The 18,607-nt window shown below is 38.5% G+C and overlaps 1 protein-coding gene across 1 annotated transcript; it reads left to right on the top strand.

Annotated features, from left to right (window-relative positions):
* The first annotated feature begins 149 nt into the window (after window positions 1-149).
* Window positions 150-18,348, top strand: LOC135101504 (symplekin-like). Its single transcript, XM_064005563.1, has 21 exons — window positions 150-307; window positions 927-1,123; window positions 1,979-2,212; window positions 2,341-2,496; window positions 2,638-2,786; window positions 3,231-3,385; window positions 3,499-3,741; window positions 4,615-4,776; window positions 5,325-5,411; window positions 5,593-5,833; window positions 6,153-6,366; window positions 8,530-8,595; window positions 8,944-9,076; window positions 9,224-9,465; window positions 13,254-13,432; window positions 13,525-13,685; window positions 13,881-14,004; window positions 16,084-16,271; window positions 16,852-17,028; window positions 17,656-17,766; window positions 18,179-18,348. Exons 1-21 carry the CDS (start codon window positions 275-277, stop codon window positions 18,182-18,184), a joined length of 3,258 nt encoding a protein of 1,085 aa, XP_063861633.1. The 5' UTR covers window positions 150-274; the 3' UTR covers window positions 18,185-18,348.
* The last annotated feature ends 259 nt before the right edge of the window (window positions 18,349-18,607 follow it).

The following is an 18,607-nucleotide window of genomic DNA, read 5'->3' as shown; positions in this document are numbered from 1 at the left end:
AACCTTGGTTATTTGTGAAATTGACTTGATAATTCCTACCTTCAAAAGATTTAACTAAAAATGCCTTTAAAAATACATAATTATTTTATTGATCGTTGTTGTTCTCATTATTCATAGAGTTGCTGGGAAAAGGGTTTCGTGAAAAGTTGTGGACGGAATGGATCAGCGAGCCGAGTGTTGTTCTAGGGTAGCGAGGGAAGGCCGAGAGGAGGAGCGCTAAGGGAAAAGTGGCGTGTGCTGCTGGGAAAGCCATGAGTGAGACCAACCCGTCAACATGAGTGAACAAGAACCCACAGTGCGCGAGAGGGTAAGATGAGATGAAATTCATATATTGTTCAGGAAGGGAGTAGATACAAAGGCGGGGTGAATCGCAGCCCTGATGCAGGCGGTGGCAGAAGGCACCCTTATCCCGGCTTGCTGGGGATTGCTGGGTACACCGGAGCTGTGTGCTGCTGGCTTAGTTCTGAGGGATTGCAGTGAGGATATCATTAATCCTTTAAGTGGACAGAAACTACTCATTATTAATAGAATCTGGTGATGCTAGTATACAGGACAGTTTTGAAGGATACCACTTAGAGCAGGTGTGATCTTACACTTCTGTCCGTCGAATTCCTCTAATTATATTTTATCTCCATAAAATTGATTAGTTACTGAAGTAAACAACATTAGCTTTCCGAGGGTTGAGAAGATGTATGCTCCATCTGCAGGGGATACTGCTTAGAATAGAGTACTGCCAGAGTGTCACCTTTACAACCATTAGATGAATTTGAAACACTTTGAATACTGTTATGAAAATAGTTTCAAAATGGACGCACCAAAGTCTTGCATAAGGGGTGCAACGGTTCCAGACAGACTGCATGGCCTAAGAAACATTCCTTGGTATTGTTGGTCCTTTGATGTGGCATAAATTTGTATGCTTGTTTCAGGTGGTGGAGCTGCTGAACACAGCGGCTTTCCTCCCCTCAGAGAAGGAAAAGATAGCCACCTTGGCCAAGGTGCAGGAACTCATCATCCACCTTGATCCACAGCTTCTTGATTCCTTCTTTGAAGATGTTGCAGCATTCCAGAAGGATAGAAATTCAGATGTACGAAAATTTGTAGTTGGCTTCATAGAGGAAGCATGGTAAGGAGAGATGTGACAAGTCCTGAAAATTTGAGATTTAGCTGTTATTTTCATATTGAGAATTTCATATTTATATACACAGGGTGTAACACAAGATTCTGCAGATACTGGCAGAGGTGAAAGTACAGGTTATTCTATGTTGAAGAAGTTCTATGCACATATGCATTTTGAAGTGTTGTTTAGCAGTGGTATGAAATTCAAGTGTGGCCTGGTGACGGATGCAACGGCCAGGCCAGGCAGGTAACCATGGTGGAGAAACATCATATCCACACATTCCACATTACTTTAAGTTGTGCAATACAATCTGAACGTATTCACTGTCACTGTCTCAGAGGGAAATTGTGTGATCTGACTAATAATCAGGTGATTTGCTGCCAGCCTCACTGCTTCCCACTCCCTGCCTGGACGGTGCTTGGTGCTACACAGCCTATTATTTTATTTGTCATTTATTACATCCATACTATCACTGTGTAATGTTTATTACTAATCGGTATTGGTCCATCGTTATCACTTGTCTTATCATGGGATACTGTAAAGCTCCAAAACTTCTAGAAATCATGACTGAATTATTCACAATTTCAGATCTTCACCATGGATACCCACCTGACCCGGCTGTTTTATCTGTTGCCAGGCCGCACTTGAATTTCATGCCACAGCTAAACAATGCATCAAAATGCTTATGTGCATAGAACATTTTCCACTTAGAATAACCTGTACTTTCACCTCCGGAAATGTCCACAAAAACTCGTGTTACACCCTGTATCATTGCATTCTATGGATTTTTTTAAATAGCCAGTTTATGTGTTAGTTCATAATGACAAAAATCTATTGCATATTTTACATCAATGTAAACAGCAAGAAGGATGTGGCTATGCTGCCTCGGCTGGTGCCCAACATGCAGTTGCTGGTGTTGGACGAGGCGGTGTCGGTGGTGAAACGAGTGGTGCAGGCAGTGGTCCAGCTCCACCGGGCCACCTTAGCCTGGCTGGCTGCTGCGCGCACCACCACCCCAGAGATGGAACAGGTGTGGCACATCATCACCACCATGAAGAACACCATTCTCACTATGATTGATCATGACAATGATGGGTGAGCCAAGCAATACTGTACCTTTACAGTTGCTGGAAATTTTGCATTACCTTTTTCTTTGTTACTTAACTATTGCATGACAGTCAGTTATTAAGTTACCTGATAAAGCTTCTATCTTTCCACACCAGTGTAAGAACACAAGCTATCAAGTTCCTGGAGGCAATGGTACTGCTGCAGACGTACACTGAGCCAGATTCAGTGACTCGAGAAGGGGAGTTCAACCTGGATCATGTGCCACTGACACTGAAGGTGGCAAGGCCCAGGAAACTTGAAGAAGAAGCAAGGTGTTATAGAAGTCCTACTGTGTTTGATTCATGATTATGGCAGCATTGTACACATATACTATTATAAAATTTATCTAAATGTTAATTGTGAATGCTGTAGTGTTACATCACCCATTATATTCTTTCTTCCTTCTCCCTTAGGATGGTCCTGGGTAAGCTGCTGGCTTTCCAGGGTTCCATTCACATCAGCTCAGTGAACCTCATGACATGCATGTCCTCCCTGACCATTATTGCCCGTGCCCGACCTCAGTTTCTAGGGAAAGTGGTCAATGCCCTGGAAATCTTACATGGTTAGTCTTATTTAAGGCTTGCATTATAAAGATTTGTAAGCAACAACATTTGGGAGGGCAGGTTAGCACTTACAATTTCAACTCCAACATCTTTTAAAACAGTTCTTCATTTCCTTGTGTTTAATAATGACCATGTAAAACAAATACTGTAAATGTGTGTAGTTATATACTGTATGAAGATGACTGCTACACAGTTATATGTATGGTTTTAACTCATTTCTTCCTCAGGCGAGTTATAATCAAATGTTGTTTAACTAATATTTATTTATTTACCTTTTTTTATTTATTTATTTTATTTATTTATTTATTTATTTATTTATTAATTTATTATCTATTTATTTTATTTATTTATTATTTTTATTTATTTATTTATTTATTTATTCATTTATTTATTTTTTTTTTTATTTATTTATTTTTTTTTTATTTATTTATTTTTTTTTTCAGCCAACCTACCACCCACACTTACCAAGTCTCAGGTGAACAGTGTAAGGAAACATCTGAAGATTCAAATGATCAACTTGCTGAAACACCCAGCCTCTTATGATTATCACTACAACATCACCACAGTCCTCACTGACCTGGGCATGTCTTCATCAGAGGTTTGTATGAGCCAGGCATCACAATTAACTTGAAGAACAAGTGAGGTTACTTTAATTTTCAGTGTATTTATTTATTTCAATTACTTATTTATTCATATTCCATTTCTTTTTAGATCAATAAGGCCATGCCCTCAAAGGATTCCATGAAGAGGTGGATTCGAAAGGACAAGGTTGGAGAAGAGCCAATCGAGTCAGCTCCCAAAAAGCCTCGGATTGAGAAGGAAGAGAAGAAAGGCAAAGCAGAAGAGCCACCTGCAGCAGTTGTGGAGAAGACCTCGGCACTTGACATAACTCAGCGATGGCTGGTGGAGAAACTCACTCCAGAAAATGTGGCTAATTTGGTTCTGGTCTCCATGGTGAGTGGAAAGTTACTCTTGAACTCTCATGAGGGACTTGGGCCAACATTTTCTTTACTCTCTGTTCTCAGCTTTGCCTCTTAATTCATGTAGGATTAGTGGTGGAATATACAAAGGCTTAGTGTTATATAAATAATGCAAACTTGACTGAAATTTAGCTATTCATTTGTTCTGTTTTAGTATATTTTCCAATACTTCTTTATTTAGTTATTTATTTGTTTGTTTCATTTGACTATTTTTTCTTTCTTTGTTTTATGTATTTATGTATTCTGTTCTCTATTAATTACTTATTATTTATTCATTTTGTTTATTTATCTTTATTTGTTTATATTTCTCTCTCTCTCTCTCTCTCTCTCTCTCTCTCTCTCTCTCTCTCTCTCTCTCTCTCTCTCTCTCTCTCTCTCTCTCTCTCTCTCTCTCTCTCTCTCTCTCTCTCTCTCTCTCTCTCTCTCTCTCTCTCTCTCTCTCTCTCTCTTTTGAAGGGAAGGATCTTTAACTCTATAGTCTCATGAATAGTGTAAAGAGTAACTGAGCATTAACTTGCAGTAAGCAGTATGGCTTTGTTTTTTACCTCATTTTTATTTACTTATTTATTTTATTTATTTGTCTGTTTCATTTTTTTTTTATCTTTATTATTATTTTTTTATTTATTTATTTATTCTTTTTTTCTCAGTTTTATACAAATGTAAACAGTAAGTGAGTGATGTGCATCTCTTACAAAGGTTCCAGATGATGCATTGCATAATAAGAATAAAATTAAAAAGGGAGTTCATAGTTTTTGTTTATAGTGCATGATTTTTTTATGAATTATTTTATTTTATTTCATCTTGACCATAATATTCTTTTTCTAAACAAGGTTCCATTATTGTATAGATAAATCTGCCGGATGAGATGCCACCTCTGTTCAGTGCAGGATACAGCCCCATTACAGCAGCCGGCACCCAGGCACAAATCCAGCATGTGGCCCGCTTGCTGTCCTCCCAGCTGACAGCAGGAGGAGTGGGCCCAGGTGTGGAGCAGGTGAAGGATGATGAGGTAAGGACACAAGGAATAGGTAATGTGTGATTCTTGAATTATTCAGGCATTTCTTGCCATGGTTTAGTCCTCAGTCATCATTTTCTGAATGCTCACCTTGCTATCCTGCCACAATTTTCAGATTTTGTTCAAGTCCTTTCTAAAATTTGTTCATTGAATGTCCTGCATATGTTTATTTCTTTATATCTTGTGTTTACCTTGTGGTATGGATCTGTATTTGAGTATATTTAAAGCTTATCATTTCTCAGTAAAAATAACTGAAGGACTCATTACCATTTGGAAAATAAAAAAAAACACACAACAATGAGCTGCTCCTGGCCATGCATCTCTGGTAAAGGAGAAAAACTGTTAATAGGCAAATGGACATTCACTCTTTTCTTGTTTTTGTCTTTTATCAGCTCCATAGATTTTTTTCCTGAGCTTGTGACTTATTGTATTGTATTGTATGTATTTGGTTTGTGCTTTCTAACTTAATAATGTGATATGATAAGAATTTTACTTTTAGATTTTCTTCAATAGTATTGATATGGAGCCTTTTTGAAATGCAGATGAAGGCTGGCTATGACAGCGATGATGAAAGCAACATCTCTCGGCTGGTGGGAGGCAGAGTGCAGGAGGAGTCTATACTCGTACAGGTAGGTGTTACTTTTCAGGACATTATGGTTTCTCTTTATATATTTTATTTGGTAAACAGTAACACGCCTTTTTATTTATTATGGTAGTACAGATTACACAATGTTAAATGAATTTAATAAAAATAAGGTAATTTTTATTTTATTCTTATTTTGTGTATATGGTTTCATTTGTTGTGGCCAGAGTGGTCCTGTTTTGGTGCCTGCTGGTCTTGCTGTGCGTGGTGCGAGGCATAAAGCCAAGACCATGAAGTTGGAAGAAGTCACTAAACCAATGAATGCCACAGCAAGTGCCAAAATGCAGCAACTTCTGCTGCAGCGTCTGTTGAAAAATCACAAAACTCCATTGCTTGGGTCTGGTGCCAAGGACTGTGTCAGAATACTCACTGTTCTTATGGGCTCCATATCCCCCAATGAGTGTGAGGGTAAGTTGTCATGGACATTTCATTCACATTCATTATTTCAGTCTTTGTACATGGGCTGTTTAGCATGTGCTTCTTTAACATTCTGTCTAGGGATGGGCAAGGCAATTGAATTTCTACTTACATTTGTCCATATGTCAAGCATTGCACATTCCAATCAGTTTGCCTTTCAGTGCTCCCTTTGTCTCAGGTATTATAACACTGTCTTTTCATTCTTTGGAGGAGTCCTTGTCACACCATTTACCTTACATTTACCTTCCTTGTTACCTCATTCTGTCCTACTCTGCCTTTACATAACCAAACTGTTTCACATTTGATACAGAATTAGAAGACTTTTTGCTGGAAGATATGACCAGCAACTGTGACTTGCTCTTCTCCTGGCTGTTCTCGGAGTATGCTACCGACCATGACTTCTCTCAGGTCAACCGTTTCTTGGGCAATGCAGGGAAGAAGGACAAGGAAAAGCAGTATTCAGATATCATGTCTAGCATAATGATGAAGGCTCTAGCCAAGGAGGCAAGCAAGGAGAGAGATGAGTGAGTTGCAGTGGTTGTCTTCAATAGAACTTAGTGTGTCCTCATAACTCAATTGTATATAAAGATGATTTACTGTGGATGGTGAAATATAGTTATAGAAATTACATTTTCATCTAAATAAGTATTTCTTCCTTAGTGTAAAAATGTGTAGATGCAGTGTTATTATTGTGCTAATTTACGTACAGTGGAACCTTGGTTCTCGAACTTAATTCTTTCCTGAATGCTATTCAAAATCTGAAACATTAAAAAACCAAAACTTTTCCCAGTAGGAATCAATGTAAAATGGATTAATCCATTCCCGGACACCCATTCACCCATCCGGCTTATGACAGATGCTCCCAGTGCTAAGATGACTGCTTCACAACATCTCCACCTCAAATTATTTATCCAGAAAGGATGCATTGAATGAACTTATTAAAATGGAACTCATTAGAAGATATTCTTTAGACTGTGCAGGTATTTCTCTTTAGTGAGGGAAGCCTTACAGAATGACACAGAGAAGAGCAACTCATTCACTGCCAAAATGAAGGTGATTATAACACTTTTTGACATCTTGCTGCTGGGAAAAGCTACTGGGAAAATACAGTTGTGCAGTAGTGATGGCTTTATGGGGTCATCAAGCTCCAAAGTGGCTCAGGAGTTGGGATTACTCCTGAGCAAGCCAAAAAACTGTTTGTTTGCATCAAGTCTCTTCAACATGATCATGTTTACCTTATTTCAAAGATTAAATTACTGTCACACACTGTGTCTCTTATAGTGTTACCTTGACATGAGTTTAATTCATTCCGTGACTGACCTAGTAACTCAACTTGCTCATATGTCAAATAAATTTTCCCCATTCAAATTAATTAAAGTCTCATTAATCCATTCCAGCCCCCCCAAAAAACACCCCCTTTATAAATATATATATATATATATATATATATATATATATATATATATATATATATATATATATATATATATATATATATATATATATATATATATATATATATATATATATATATATATATATATATATATATATATATATATATATATATATATATATATATATATATGTTTTTGAATGAATACAATAAACTGTTGATATAATAAACCTCTGCTAACTGAATTTCAGGGATAATGACCTCTCTAAGCCTATCGAATACTCATTTTACTTTATGAAACTTTGCTTTATTTTGTAAAAAAAATCCTAGGTCTTAAAATGCCAGAGTTGGCTGACACACTGTCAACTGCATGTTTGAGAGATGAATTGTGGCTGTGTGAGAGCCAGTGAATGACCTTGACAATGACCAATGATGCACTCTCTCTCTCTCTCTCTCTCTCTCTCTCTCTCTCTCTCTCTCTCTCTCTCTCTCTCTCTCTCTCTCTCTCTCTCTCTCTCTCTCTCTCTCTCTCTCTCTCTCTCTCTCTCTCTCTCTCTCTCTCTGTGTGTGTGTGTGTGTTAACTTATCAGAGAGAGAGAGAGAGAGATGGGGGGATGGGGGGAGTGTTGCATCATTGGCCATTGTCAAGGTCACAGAGTGTAAGACAGTAATTTAGTCTTTGAAACAAAGTAAATGTAATCCTATTGAAAAGCCTAGATGTAAACGAACAGTTTTCAGCACTCAGGAGTAATCCCAAGTCACTTGTGGTTCTCTCAATGACCCCCAATGCCATCATTACTGCACAACTGCATTTTTCAGTAGCTTTTCCCAGCAGCAAGATCTCTTAAGTGTTATGATCACCTTCATTTTGGCGGTAAGTGAGTTGGTCCTCTCTGTGTCCCTCTGTAAGGCTTCCCTCACTAGATTGGTCTAAACAATATCTTCTGATGAGTTCTTTGTCACAAAGTTCATTCATTACATCCTTTCTGGATAAATAATTTGTGAGCTGGAGATGTTGTGAAGCAGCCATCTTGGCTGTGGGAGTGTCTGTTATAAGCCACTAAGACAGTGTAGACTGATGTCTGGGAACAGATTAATCCATTTAACATTGATTCCTGTGGGAAAAATAGTTTTGGTTTTCAAACATTTCGGATTTTGTTTGGCATTCAAGAACGAATTCAGTTCCTGTATTAATATTAGATATGAAGTCAAAATGACCCATGAGATACAGTATAAGCATTTTGCAAAAATATTTCAAGCAGTGTACATATTTATCATTTGACTGTTACAGATTTTTATCACGGTTGTTCCTGGAGGCTCCTCATGTGCCTGAGAATCTTATCTCCTCCTTAGTCAGGTATGTTATTGTCACCATAATTTTGTTAGTCACTTCACATGATGGCAGCTTACAAAGATGGAAAATGTTTGTTAAATCATCTTCCATCTTAACATTTTGAAGGAAAAGACAATGAGAAAAACTGTGAATCATCAAGTTTATTATTTTTTTATCTGAAATCCTTAGGTAATCAACTTTTGTGTATTCTTTCTGGTATTTGCCTGTTACATTCAATCTAAGGATTCTATCCTTGTTCAATGTGCAAGGAGAGAATGAGATTCTGCTTAAATTTCTTCATACAATAAAAACCTCCTACATCCTGCTCATGATTTTTCATCAGCCATCTTCTTTTTCTTTTCTTTTTTCAAGATGTGGTAGCCAAGGTAGTGACTCCGTCCTAGCTGCAGCCAATACTTTGAAAGATATAACGCGATGGCGACCACCTGCCTCACGGCCTGCCTTGGAAGTCCTTGCCATACTAGCTACCCATGAGCAAGAGACAGTGAGTAATGTTTTGCTCATGTAGCTTTTATCCTGATTTGTGGGTGAAATTTTGTTCCTCAAATACCTGCTTTACTTTCTAATATATATAAAACCAGCACTGAATGTGGAAAATAACCAGATATTAATAATGTTATTGTCTTGTCAGGTGCGTGACCAAGTGATACCTATACTGGTGGAACTATGTGAGCAGGAGACTTACATGGAGATTGTGTCTGAATCAGCTACCAAATTTCTTAAATATTTACTCCTGGAAGCACCACCAGAAGCTCTGTGCACTCATGACTTGGGGCGTCCCATTCAACCTGAGGAATGGACAGAGGCATCAGTCAAGGCCTGCCTATACTTGCATCTGGCCCTTCTACCACTCAATCAGTCAATGATCCATGAGTAAGTTATTATAGATATGGTGAGAAATTATTGAAATATTTACTTTTGCTTATTACATGTTTCTCATTCATGATAATTACTCCCAGTGAGGTCTAAAGCACTGGATCAGGGGGTGCTGTGAACTTATCATTAAACCCATCTGTGACCTCACTGAACATTTACCTTTGTGTCTCACAACACAAGGGGGCAGTCACAGCCTGCCCTCTAAAGACAACTCTCTTCCTCCACACAAAACTACAAGCACCTAATAACACACACACCCTTCATTCAAAATTTCAAAATTCGTGGCGACTCCTACACCAGCCTCGGAGTCCCCGTCTGGGGAGGGGACCACAAATGTCCTCAGGTTGGACTGCCCTTCTGACAATGACCCTAAGTGTCTTGACACCCCCCCTCAACTTTTTCTTCATTAACTTCTGCAACATTCGTGGTCTAAGATCTAATTTTCAATCTGTAGAACACCACCTCTCCTCTTCTAAACCTCATCTATTCCTCACTGAAACTCAGGTGTCTGAGGCAACTGACTGGTCAGTAGCCCCTTTTTTGTTCCCTCCTACTTTCTCTATCCTCATTCTCGATTCAAAGCTGGATGTTGCATTTATGTGCGCAACAATTTAACCTGCTCTTGTGCCCACGCTCTTGAATCTTCCGAGTTTTCCACCATCTGGCTACAACTACAGAGTCACTCTCAAACTAAATTTATCTGTGCTGTATATCTCTCACCTAACTCCTCTGACTATAAGAAATTCTTTGACTACTTAACTTCGAAAATGGAGCACATTCTCACTCTCTTCCCTTTTGCAGAGATCTCCATTCTTAGAGACTTCAGTGTTCACCACCAGCTTTGGCTTTCCTCTCCCTTCACTGACCATCTTGGTGAACTAGCCTTTAACTTTGCTATCCTCCATGACCTAGAGCAATTGGTGCAGCACCCTACTCATATTTCTGTCTTGGAGATACGCCCAACATTCTTGACCTTTACTTGACCTCTAATCCTTCTGCTTATGCTGTCACCCTCTCTTCTCCATTGGGCTCCTCTGACCACAATCTCACATCTATATCTTGTCCTATCACTCCAATCCCTCCTAAGGATCCCCTAAGCAAAGGTGCCTCTGCTGTTTGGGGGAACCTGAGGAGGTATTTTGCTGATTTTCCTTGGAATGACTACTGCTTCCGTGTCAGAGACCCGTCTTTGTGTGCTGAGCGCATAACAGAGGTAATAGTGTCTGGCATGGAGGCATACATTCCTCACTCTTTTTCTCGACCTAAACCTTCCAAACCTTGGTTTAACACAGCTTGTTCTCATGCTATACCTGATAGAGAGGTGGCCCACAAGAGGTACTTAAGCCTTCCATCACCAGAATCTCATGCACTTTATATTTCTGCCTGGAACCATGCCAAGTCTGTTCTTCAACTAGCCAAAAACTCCTTCATTAACAGTGTCAAAATCTTTCAAAATCTAACTCCCCTTGTGACTTCTGGCATCTAGCCAAAATATCTCCAATAACTTTGCTTCTTCTTCTTTCCCTCCTTTATTTCAACCAGTTGGCACCACTGCTATCACATCTATTTCTAAAGCTGATCTCTTTGCTCAAACCTTTGCTAAAAACTCTATCTTGGACGATTCTGGGCTTGTTCCTTCCTCTCCTCCACCCTCTGACTACTTCATGCTACCTATTAAAATTCTTCGTAATGATGTTTTCCATGCCCTCGCTGGCCTAAACCCTCGGAAGGCTTATGGACCTGATGGGATCCCTCCCATTGTTCTCCGAAACTATGCCTCCTTGCTTGCACCTTGCCTAGTCAAACTTTCAGCTCTGTCTGTCAACATCTACCTTTCCTTCTGCTGGAAGTTTGCCTACGTTCAGCCTGTTCCTAAAAAGGGTAACCGAATCCCTCAAACTACCGTCCTATTGCTTTAATTTCCTGCCTATGGGTGGAATCAAAAGCTTCTCATCTCATCAACTCCTCTCCTCTAACTGACTGTCTTCAGCCTCTCTCTCACCGCCGCAATGTTGCATATCTAGCTGTCTTCCACCGCTATTTTCATGCTAACTGCTCTTCTGATCTTGCTAACTGCATGCCTCCCCTCCTTCTGCGGCCTCGCTGCACAAGACTTTCTTCTTTCTCTCACCCCTATTCTGTCCACCTCTCTAACGCAAGAGTTAACAAGTATTCTCAATCATTCATCCCTTTCTCTGGTAAACTCTGGAACTCCCTGCCTGCTTCTGTATTTCCACCTTCCTATGACTTGAATTCCTTCAAGAGGGAGGTTTCAAGACACTTATCCATCAATTTTTGACCACTGCTTTGACCCTTTTATGGGACTGGCATTTCAGTGGGCATTTTTTTTATTAGATTTTTGTTGCCCTTGGCCAGTGTCCTTCCTACATAAAAAAAAAAAAAAATCTAAAGTTTTTGAATTTATCCTCAACAGGAAGATTCTTGAACATCTATCACTTCACAACCTTCTATCTGATCGCCAGTATGGGTTCCGTCAAGGCTACTCTACTGGTGATCTGGCTTTCCTTACTGAGTCTTGGTCATCCTCTTTTAGAGATTTTGGTGAAACTTTTGCTGTTGCCTTGGACATATCAAAAGCTTTTGATAGAGTCTGGCACAAAGCTTTGATTTCTAAACTACCCTCCTATGGCTTCTATCCTTCTCTCTGTAACTTCATCTCAAGTTTCCTTTCTGACCGTTCTATTGCTGCTATGTTAGATGGTCACTGTTCTTCTCCAAAATCTATTAACAGTGGTGTTCCTCAGAGTTTTGTTCTGTCACCCACTCTCTTATTCATTAATGACCTTCTAAACCAAACTTCTTGTCCTATCCACTCCTACACAGATGATACCACCCTGCACTTTTCACGTCTTTTCATAGACGTCCAACCCTTCAGGAAGTAAACATTTCACACAGGGAAGCCACAGAACGCCTAACTTCTGATCTTTCTAAAATTTCTGATTGGGGCAGAGCAAACTTGGTAATGTTCAATGCCTCAAAAACTCAATTCCTCCATCTATCAATTCGACACAACCTTCCAGACAACTATCCCCTCTTCTTCAGTGACACGCAATTGCCAGCCTCTTCTTCACTGAACATCCTCAGTTTGTCCTTTACTTATAATCTGAACCAGAAACTTCACATCTCTAGCTAAAACAGCTTCTATGACGTTAGGCGTTCTGAGACATTTCCGCTAGTTTTTCTTACCCCCCCAGCTGTTAACTGTACAAGGGCCTTATCCGTCCATGTGTGGAGTATGCTTCACATGTCTGTGGGGGTTCCACTCATACTGCTCTTCTAGACAGGGTGGAATCAAAAGCTTTTCATTTCATCAACTGTTCTCCTCTAACTGACTGTCTTCAGCCTCTCTCTCATCACCGCAATGTTGCATCTCTAGCTGTCTTCTACTGCTTTTTTCATGCTAACTGCTCTTCTGATCTTGCTAACTGCATGCCTCCCCTCCTCCCACGGCCTCGCTGCACAAGACTTTCTTCTTTCTTTCACCCCTATTCTGTCCATCTCTCTAATGCAAGAGTTAATCAGTATTCTCAATCAGTCATCCCTTTCTCTGGTAAACATAGAACTCTCTGCCTGCTTCTGTATTTCCACCTTTCTATGACTTGGATTCTTTTAAGAGGGAGGTTTCAAGACACTTATCCTTCAGTTTTTGACTACCACTTTGGACGCTTTTCTGGGACTGGCATCTCAGTGGGCTTTTTATTTATTGGATTTTTGTTGCCCTTGGCCAGTGTCCTCCGACATAAAAAAAAAATTTTTTTTACCAGTTTGGCACAAGTGTACGTAAAAACAGTAAATGAAGCCAAGCGATCAATCCTTCGCCTGTTGGAAGGACCCATCCGCCACATGGGCATGGAGTCCCCACAGCTATTGAAGTTAGTGGAGACTTGCCCTAAAGGTGGAGAGACCCTCATCACTCGCATCATTCATATTCTCACAGAGAAAGGTGAGTGAAGCATACTATGTGACATATTACATTCTGGTATAATGAATGGTGCTGGTGTGGCAGTCTCTTCAATTTATTGTGTCCATTGACAGCTCCTCCTAGTGAAGCTCTGGTGTGTCGTGTGCGGGAGCTCTACAATCGAAGGGTATCAGATGTACGCTTCCTCATTCCTGTTCTGACAGGGCTCAGTAAAAAGGAAGTGATTGCAGTGCTGCCAAAATTAATTAAGCTGAACCCACATGTTGTGAAAGAGGTAAATGAATTATGTTTTTCAACTGAGAATAATCTTTTCTGTCTTTTTTCTCATATTCTGGGCATTGTATTTCATTGATTTCAGATGTTAACATTATATAATGTTTGTAGGTTTGTTTCAACATTATATAGTGTTTGTAGGTCAGTTTCAACTACAGGAATGTTAATCTTACACTGATGTGATCTTTCTTTGCAGGTATTCAATAGGTTATGGGGAGTGACACTGGACACAGGAGCTTCACCACTTACACCTGTTGACTTGCTGGTGGCTCTTCATCTTATTGATAATGACAAATGCGATGTGAAGACTGTCATTAAAGGTATTCTTTGGTGGAAGTATAGAAACTGTTTACTCTGCACTTGTGAGATAATCCTGTTGTGATTTTTTGTTTCCTTTTTCCATTCCTAGTTTTGAATTTAAAGATTGAGATACTTTCCTTTAGGATTAGACTGTTTAAATGATTTTGGTTGCATGTTGCTGCAGACAGAGGACAGATATGTAAGTTAAGGATAAAAGCCACAAATAGGATTAGTAGATTAGCGGTGTGAAGAGACTGGTAGATGCAAGAGGTTTGACCATGAAGCAAGAGTGAGTAGTAGTGTATGAAAGGGGGAGCAGTGTGAATACACAGATGGAAATGTAGTAGAGTTATGTTGGATGTCCACATCCACATCCATGGAACATTTGCATAGTTTTTAACATCAGCATCCACAGTTCTGATAAATTAAACATCTGTATCCGCATTTGTGATGAAATAAATATCTGCATCCACACCACATACAATGAGGATGTAGCTGATACATTTTATACATTACAGACTACAGAGCTTGCATTGTTGAAGAAAATTAATTAATGGATGTTAACTTAATTATATATTAAAATTACACATTTCCTTTCATATTTACACAGTCTAATGTGTCAAGAGTTTTGCAGAAGGGCAGGAGGGAGAGAATTTTACATAGTGACTGTGTATGTATCATGTAAATATGTAAAAGTATGCATGTATGTACAGTAAAATCCCTCTCATCTGGCATTCGAGTATCCAGCAGCTTCAAGTATCCGGCACATTTTTCCCCGAGCCTTAAAATCAATAAAAAATCAATGTGTATTCATAAAATCGATTAAAATTCCCACGCGAGGCATACTTTGTCCCCTCGCCACCAGAGTGCACTGCTTCGCGCCATCCGCGGCCCACTGCACTGTGTTTACTCAGTGACTCAGTCCCGCGTTTGCACTGTTTATCGCCTGACGTCTTCATCATACCTAAAGTTGTAGAAAAGAGGAAGTGTGTTGTGCTTACACTTAAGCAGCTGATCAGATCAGCTGCTGATTAAGATCAGCTGACCTTTGTTATGGTAAGATGCGTGAGTGTAGGGTGGTGATTGTGGACATAATTTCACTTCTATTCAAGTGTCCGGCATGTCGGCAGTCCCGTTGATGCCGGATAAGAGGGATTTTACTGTACTGTGTAATAATACTGTATATATGTAATATTGCATAATGTAAGATTGTGATATTACTTAATTAAATAACTAAGTATGAAGGGAAGCAGCCTGGCTGGCAGAGAGAGATTGTGAATGTGTGTGTGTGTGTACGTATTTATATATGTAAACAGTATATATATATATATATATATATATATATATATATATATATATATATATATATATATATATATATATATATATATATATTATACGTGTTTGTGTATGCAGACCCTATCCTCTCTTAAAGTTCACAGGAAAGATTCCAGTGCTTCATCCTTAACTTTATATTGTGTAATTATACAAAAATAAGACTGAAAAATATGAACTGGCAGCACTGAGCACTTATTGTAACAGTTATCTGGCAGTAATTGGTGCTATATACTGATTTTACACCAAAATTTGGAACACATCTGCATCCTCATCCGTGAGGATGTCATAATTTGATATCCACATCCACTATTTAGTAGAAACTGATATCCACATCTGCAAAATATTTATATGACATCCACATACACTTCCACATCCACAAATCTGAATTCTTACATCTGATACATCTCTAAAATGTAGCAATGAGGAAGGTCTGTCTGCATGTGGTTCACTCCAGTTATTAGATTAAGATGCAGATGAGTTTGTTATGATGCATCAAGGTAGAGCCAGCACTGTTGTCAGACCTTGATGTTGAGATTGCCAGGTATGCTGCACAACAGAACTTTGCAAAGTGTAGGTGATGATCAGTCCTTTCCCCTTAGAGACCTTGACTATATGATTGTGAGTATAATCATGAATGTGATATGTGCGGTAGACACCATGTCTTGTTTTCTGTTCTTTATTGCGGATGTCAGCCCGGTATACAAACAGATAAATAACAGATAAGATTGGTACATCTAATACCAATGTTATTTTCCCAACAGCAACAGGCCTGTGTTTTGGAGAGAGGAATATTTACACAGCAGAAGTATTGGCCTTTGTACTACAGCAGCTGATGGAGCAACCTTCCTTACCCACCCTCTTTATGCGCACTGTCATCCAGACCCTCACACACTATCCCAAGCTCCTGGGATTCATCATGAACGTGCTCCAACGTCTCATATCTCGTCAGGCAGGTGTAAAGTTTGTTTATCATAGCAGTCTCACACCAGAACAGTCTATAATGTAATTGATCTTGTTGGCATGACAATTGACTCATGGTTTATATACACTGTACTGATACAACACCCACACCATTAGGACATAAGTTTAACATGTCATTCATTAATGCAAATAAATTGCACATACAATTGCACATCCAATGTACACTGCCTGTCTATGAAGCAGGATAGCATACATTGCTGTCAGTCTATCATGATATATGAGTAGCATACATTAAATAATATTGTAGTTTACATATATTATAATGTGAGGGTTTGTATGATTTCCATACAGTTTTGTAGAATCAAGTATTTTTTAGTTTGTACAAGAAAAAACAGTACAAGCATATACAGGAAATTACTTGCAGATGTGAAATACCATAAACATATATATTTTAGCAGATTATGATATAATGGACTGCTTCATAATTAATACCTAAAAAGAGTTCAAATTACTGTTTAAATGTTACTGTGGTAAAAAAAAGTACTTATTCTTATCCTTACCCACATTCCAAATTTGAAAGTAATTCGTTATTTGGTCACATTCTACAGGTATGGAAGCAAAGGAAAGTATGGGAAGGCTTCATTAAGTGTTGCCAGCGAGCAGGAGCCCAGAGCTTCACAGTATTACTTCAGCTTCCCCCGCCACAGCTTGCAGATGTATTCTCTGTGGCACCTGACTTGCGCTCCAGACTCCTCTCTCACATTGCAACCCTTACTGAAAACCAGGTGAAGGCCATATATTTTGCTTTTAATTATTTTGTGTTTTGATGCTTCTTTTACTTCACTGGCCAGCTTACATGATTTTATATATATATATATATATATATATATATACATATATATATATATATATATATATATATATATATATATATATATATATATATATATATATATATATATATATATATATATATATATATATATATATATATATATATATACTGTATCTGTTGTGCTGTGTGCTATACCACTGACCTCATGGAGTTAATGAGGATCATTCTGCTTCCTTGCTAGAGATTCAGGAGAAAATTTAAATGGATTTTATGTGTGGGAATGTTTGTGACTAAATGTGTGTGTGTGTGAATGTGCATGTCTCTCTTGTCTGTTATTCTTGAATTCCCACAAAGTGCTGACCCAGTATACAGGTTGTTATTGCTGTAGAAGGGAAGAGAGAGAGAGTAAAATATGTTTGTCAACCTTAACACAGACAGATTGACTTTCCTTTATTTTAATAATGTATCAACTTCTCAAGCCGATAAAAGATAATCATGCCAACCATTAGGTTTGTATTTTGGATGAAATGGTTGTTTTACTACTTTTCTAATCAGGTAATGTTATATGATGTTACAGAGAGCACACATCCCACCAAGTCTTATGGATGTGATTGAAGGGAGAGTAACTGCTGAGCTCTCTCATCCAGTTCCTCATCCCAGTGAGGTTCCTCTTCCACCTGCTCCAGAGGTGTGTATTTACTGACAAATTTGTTTTTAATTTGAGCATTTTCAACCTAAGGGCTGATGTTTTGTGACATCTTAAGGTGATCTTTTTGTACCTTACCTTATGAATAAGCCATGTATTATTGGTATTATGAGATTAGCTGATTCAAGGGGAAACTTGGAACAATTGGTAAAGGAGTTGAGATGTGTGTGTGAGATGACAAAATTGAGTTACCAAGATTAAGAGTGAAGTAAAGAAGTGTATGAAGAGAGTAGGTGGGTAGGAGGATTAATGTAGTTTGGTATTCCAAGTTGCTTTAGGAGGTTGACTATTTCAGGTATTTAGGGTCATATGTTACTGTTATTTATAATAAATTTATAGATTATTGACTACTATTTTTCTATAAATTTGAGATTAACACTGTATTTCTTTGCAGTCGTAAAGAATCCCAACCAGGACTAGACTGAGGCTCATTAGTGAAGATGGACAGCTGGCTACTTGGACATGATTACTTGCAAGGGAACAAAGTTTAGATAGCTCACCATAGATGAGACCTCATACTTTTATTTGCTAAAATATAGACAATTAATAATTTTGATATAAAAAGTATGATTTATTCTCCTAAAATATTATGGGTGTCATCTGCTTGATGGCTACTTTATTCTATTTCTAGATAATACAGCTCTTAATCTAGTTAATTCTTTTACTAAAAATGCTAGCACAGCTATCCATGAAAATACTTAACCACAAAGGCATCACACATCCCTGTATCACTGCCCTTATGGTAAATTTCTCTCCAACCTCTCCTTCTATCCTTACACAAGGAGATGCATCTCTATGAAAAGCCTTAATTCCTTCCAACAAT

Source organism: Scylla paramamosain, chromosome 6, assembly GCF_035594125.1.
Source record: "Scylla paramamosain isolate STU-SP2022 chromosome 6, ASM3559412v1, whole genome shotgun sequence".
Taxonomy (NCBI): Eukaryota; Metazoa; Arthropoda; class Malacostraca; order Decapoda; family Portunidae; genus Scylla; species Scylla paramamosain.
Note: the sequence above shows the minus strand (reverse complement) of the source record. Positions and strands in the feature narration are given on the sequence as shown.

Excerpts from the sequence above, each read along its gene's own strand:
- LOC135101504 (XM_064005563.1), top strand. The coding sequence starts at position 275 with ATGAGTGAACAAGAACCCACAGTGCGCGAGAGG. Across the intron at positions 2,213-2,340 it reads ATTGATCATGACAATGATGG|TGTAAGAACACAAGCTATCA; the intron begins GTGAGCCAAGCA and ends TTTCCACACCAG. Across the intron at positions 3,742-4,614 it reads ATTTGGTTCTGGTCTCCATG|ATAAATCTGCCGGATGAGAT; the intron begins GTGAGTGGAAAG and ends ATTATTGTATAG.